Source organism: Gadus chalcogrammus, chromosome 18 (genome assembly GCF_026213295.1).
Source record: "Gadus chalcogrammus isolate NIFS_2021 chromosome 18, NIFS_Gcha_1.0, whole genome shotgun sequence".
In the NCBI taxonomy this organism is placed as follows: domain Eukaryota; kingdom Metazoa; phylum Chordata; class Actinopteri; order Gadiformes; family Gadidae; genus Gadus; species Gadus chalcogrammus.
In genome coordinates, this window is record NC_079429.1 from 12,601,111 (window position 1) to 12,606,110 (window position 5,000).

At 48.7% G+C, this 5,000-nt stretch overlaps 1 protein-coding gene across 3 annotated transcripts in view; it reads left to right on the top strand.

Annotated features, from left to right (window-relative positions):
• The window catches only part of slc38a10 (solute carrier family 38 member 10), a 20,250-nt gene that overhangs the window by 1,196 nt on the left and 14,054 nt on the right, over window positions 1–5,000 (top strand). For 2 of the 3 annotated variants that reach the window (XM_056576539.1, XM_056576537.1), the window contains exons 4-7: window positions 98–143; window positions 280–373; window positions 1,516–1,659; window positions 3,358–3,482. In XM_056576539.1, the coding sequence (XP_056432514.1) occupies window positions 98–143; window positions 280–373; window positions 1,516–1,659; window positions 3,358–3,482 (409 nt within the window). Of the gene's footprint in view, window positions 1–97; window positions 144–279; window positions 374–1,515; window positions 1,660–3,357; window positions 3,483–4,369; window positions 4,495–5,000 lie in introns of all 3 variants that reach the window. The other variant, XM_056576538.1, reaches the window with a different exon arrangement.

Below are 5,000 nucleotides of genomic sequence, written 5' to 3' on the forward strand. Positions count from 1 at the left end.
TGGGTGAGCCTACACGGTTTCATATATATTGATGCACATTTTAACATGTCCTGGCACTGTAGGGACTATTTAATCACCCCAGTGTGTTTCTCCGCAGCCTTCCACGCCTATGGGAAGCCCTTCAAGGCGGTGGTGGAGACCAGGTGAGTCTGGTTCTATAGACAACTGGGCCTCATGGCCGCTCCGTCGGATAAGCCACATTCAAATGAGAAAGAAGGAAGAAGCGGTTCATGGCCTAATCGCTCAATTTCCTCTTTCTCTCTCGCTGTCTCTCTCCAGCATGATAGGCCTGATGTTGGGAACCTGCATTGCCTTCTATGTCGTCATCGCTGACCTGGGCTCCAATTTCTTTGCGCAGCTCTTGGGTTTACAGGTTTGGCAGAGTCGTCGCTCTTGTGACTGTTGTTTAACGAGAACAATCCTCGCTATAAACGTACAATGTGTGTCAGTCATTTATTTCCGCACATTCATACTAGAGGCGCGCACACACACACACACACACACACACACACACACACACACGCACACACGGTTAGTATCACATGAAGCAAAATCAAGAAATGAATCCTAGGGTTGAAGGAATTTATCAGACTTCAAATCCCTGTTCAAATAGGAGACATTCAAATTCAATGCAAACATAAAATCCTGTTTCAGATATGGGGACTACATCTGAAATGTCACTCTCTATCAAAACAATCCAGGGCAGGACATTTGATAAGGTGTTTGACTCCCAGCCGAAAGATTGTGGGATCGATTCCCCCTATGTCTCCAGTTCACCTGTAGGAATCCTTCAACACGATGCCCCAACCCTTCCTCATGAATTAGTTGTATTTGCTTTGGAGGCGTGCTAAATGACTGAATCGTAACCAGCATCTCATCAACGTCCTTTCAATGATCTGTCTTTTTCTTCTTCATATTTTGGTGCAGTATGTAGTGTTTAGTTGCATGTAGCGGAACAATCTTAACAGAAAAGGAATTTAATGATTTAAAGGGTTTTTAATTTGTGTATAATTCCAACTAAATAAGAATCAGGGTTTAAGTTGCCAATGAATGAGCCTTTTATATCTACATTGGTAGCAGGTCATTTACGGTGGAGCCCGCCATGTTGCACCACCTTGTTTCTACAGTAGCCCAGAACGGACTAACGGCTAACTAAAGTTACCTAGGGTTACACAGACAAACTTAACTAAATACTAATTGTGACTCTATCAAGGAGCCTCATCACAAGTCACTTGGCACTCGATGCCATCATAAACGAAAAAAAATTGTAATACCTACTGGCACATTAAAGGGACAATAAAGGCCAGTCCTTTGTCATTGGAAGGGGAGAGGTGGTTGCAATCCTACTGGTGTTATTTAATATATATTTTTAATTCCACTCTAAGGCGACATTTGAGTGTCCCGAAAGGCCAGGCCTAAATAAATCAAATTAATCAGTAGTCATATTAATATAGTAGTACCAACTGTTGTCTTCTCCTTACATATTTCCCATAATGCTCTCTGTGTGGCGTGCAGGTGACGGGCGGCTTCCGGGTGCTGTTGCTGATCGCCGTGTCGCTGTTCATCGTGCTGCCCCTCAGCCTGCAGAGGAACCTGATGTCCTCCATACAGTCCTTCTCCGCCATGGCCCTCATGTTCTACACCCTCTTCATGTTCACGGTGAGCTCAGACAGACCACCCACACCCACCCTCCACTCATTCCTGCACCAACCGGCTTGACCAGCACAGCGGGTTCTGTGCCGCGTATGCAAAGTAGTGACGTAGAGTTGAGTAGTTAGCTGAATGCCTCAAGCTTTTTAGAGCTCTAATTTGAGTGTAGTTTGTTCGAAATGTCCTCAGTCCGCTATTAGTGTAATGCTCTGGTATGATAATGTAGTTTCAGACCACTCCAGGCTCGTTTCTGACCAATCAGGGTAGCTCTTCCCTGATTGGTTCAAGGAATCCATATTGCCTGTCAATCATAGGTGCATGGACACAGCACTTTTCTATATCTATCTTCTGCTCTTTACTGCTCTCTTTACAACTCTCTAATCTTACCTACATAGGCTTTCAGGAAAAGGAAGGTTGTTCTTTTTTAACAGCAACGCTTTGGAAATTCGGTGCCAAAAATCCCATTTCATTTCTCAGTTTGGTTGACATTTACTGCGTTGTACATTTAGGACATTATCATTTGAAATATAACCGTTTTTTATGACGCTTGATGCTGTCATGTTCATCGCACCTGTTCCACTGAGAAGAAATAGAGAATATAATGCGCTTTAAATCACACTGGACCTATCTTGTCGGGGTTGTATCCACAGCGAATGCATTACACCCGAGATACAGTAGTACCGACACTGTCCCTTGATGAACGTAGAACATCATGACCCATAAAGCCCGCCCTACTATGTCCCTGCTAAACCGTCGTCCCCTGATGCTACTGTACACTGTATACGACATGGTCCTCTCCTACTGGAAACCTGTGGACATCATGTACATAACCAGACTCCACTGAAAAGTCATGACGTGTAAGGCTAGATTTGCATCCTCCAACATCTGCATCCCGTTGTTCACCTACAGAGTGAGTCATAATGGCGTATTGACGAGTCCCGTTGTATATTATCCAAGGAGAGGTGTATCATGTTGACTTATGCAGACAATGTCGTTCGAATTTGCTCACACTTTAAAACAAACACTCCCCAACGTTAGGACAAAAGGACAGTTGTGTACACTCGACACACAACTTCAACTAATCAGTTGAACAACCAACGCCCAAACGTTAGTTTAAACGTTGTTTGTCGTGCAACAATGCAAAACCTGGCCCTCAAGATGATTTGAAATGTGCTGCCAATGTTTTATTCCTGTTGTTGCAACGCTGGTTTCAAGCGGTCGTGAACAGTCAATGCTGTGGCGGTCTGAGCACTTTAACCCGGCTGCAGTGCTGTGGACCTCCCTGGGAGTCCCGGGTGTGCAGACCCCACCTGCGGGCCGGGACTCTAGGAGCACCATGTAGTCCGTACCACTAACCCTCTAACCGTGACGTTATCTCCTTCCCTCCCTCCCTTTTCCTCTTGTCTTTTGCTGGATGTCTTCCTTTCCTTCTTGTTTGTACTTGTTCTCCCCTTTTCTGTCTTTGTTTTTTCATTTTTTTATTTTCCCTGATGTATTTGTTCTCCCTCTCTCCTTCTCCTCTCCTTTTCCCTTTCGTTCCTTCCCTCTAAACTTCATTGATTCCCTTCCCCCCCTCTTCCTTTATGCCCGTCCACTTCCCATTCTGCCCTTCCTACTCTCCCCACCTTTTTGTCCCTCCTCCCCTGCCCTATGTCTTCCCTGTCCCTGGCTCCCTGCTGCCGCTGTCGTGTTCCCCCCGGGCCGTAGATAGTGCTGTCGTCCCTGCGCTACGGCTTAGTTTCTGGCTCCTGGGTGGAGCACGTCCACCTGTGGAGGCTCAAGGGAGTCATTCAGTGCCTGCCCATTATTGCCACCACCTTCTGCTGTCACCCGTAAGTAACCCCATCACCAGCACCCCCACCCAACTCCCTCCGAACCCGACAACGGGTGGAGGTTGAGTGTGGGGCGGTACAACAGTCCGATGGTGACGGTCTTACGGCTGCCTCGTATGTTTGACTTGGACTTCCTCCTTTTTAATTCATTATAGTCTTTCATCAGAAGTGTGGCTGTGTGTGTGTGTGCGTGCTCGAGGAGTGTGTATGCGTGTGTGTGTGTGTGTGTGTGTGTGTGTGTGTGTGTGTGTGTGTGTGTGTGCAGAATCTTAAAGCTATGTGTGTGGTGTCCGAGGGGCATTGAGTTTGGACCGTGGGGACCGGGGCTCGCCTCGACCCGAGGCTGAGGGAGCTGGTGGAGGATGCTATCGGGGTTCTGCAGAAGTGCTACAGGGTCGGACCTGCCCAGGGCGGGAGAGAGAGAGACGGGACACCCACATGCTATCAAAAACCCTGGTGGAAAAAGCACTGCTCGTGTTTGACACAAAGAATTGAGATTATTATTCGAATAATTCAGTTTCCACTAGTTTTGAGTCCACACTGAGTTGACCTCAGTCATCCTTGTTGTCGACCTGGGGTTTTTTATCAGCATGGAGTTTCCTTCCCTTATGCCTTGTTTTTCTCCCCTTCTTCATACAAAGAAAAAGCAGTTCTGTCTCTCCCTCGTTTTTTCTCTCGTTCCCGTCCTTCGTCGCGTGCGTCGTCAAGGCCCGAGCTCCGGCCTGTTCTCCTCCTCGTCCTCGTCCTCCTCCTCCTCCTTCTCCTCTGCCGCCACGTCGCCCCCGTTCCTCCCTTCCTCCCACGACGTCCCGGTCCGGTCTGATCCATAACTGCCCACCCCCTCCATCCCTCCCTCCCCTCCCCTCCCCTCCTCTCCTCTCCCCCAGATCGTGGTGTCCTCGTTCAAACATGAGCTGCTTGGTGGCTCGTGGCTGGAGCAGGTCAGTTTGGTGCGTTGGGAGGGAGTGTTTCGCTGCCTCCCCATCTGCGCGATGGCCTTCTCCTGTCAGTCGTAAGTAGCACCCCCCCCCCCCCCCCACCCACCCACCTTGCCGCGCCCGGCTCCCCCCAGCACCCTGCTACCACAAATTTAAGCTAACCCTCAAACGAGACACAGAACAACGACCTGGGAGGGGTCCACTCCTCAGATTGTGTCAGGCCTTTGGGTGTTCTCTTTAATGAGTGACACAGGAAACAGTCCTATTTATAGTCTCATTTCCGAAATGTACAGGAAATGTTGCAATCCTTGCATGGCCGTCGGTTTGATACCGCGTCGGAGAGATTGGACTGATGAGTTGTAAACTCCCACAGATCAGGGTTCGAGGGTGAGGATGATGCATGAGGGAAATCAAGAGCGATGTTAAGCAATGGGCTGATTAATCACCCCCCCCCCCCCCCCCCCCCCCCACAGGTCCACTGCTAAGCTACTCACTTCGCAGGCCTGCTCACTTACACACAGTGGCTTCTTCCTCTGTTCTACTGTCGTCATCGTAGGAGACAGAATCTCTCTCTTTTCCT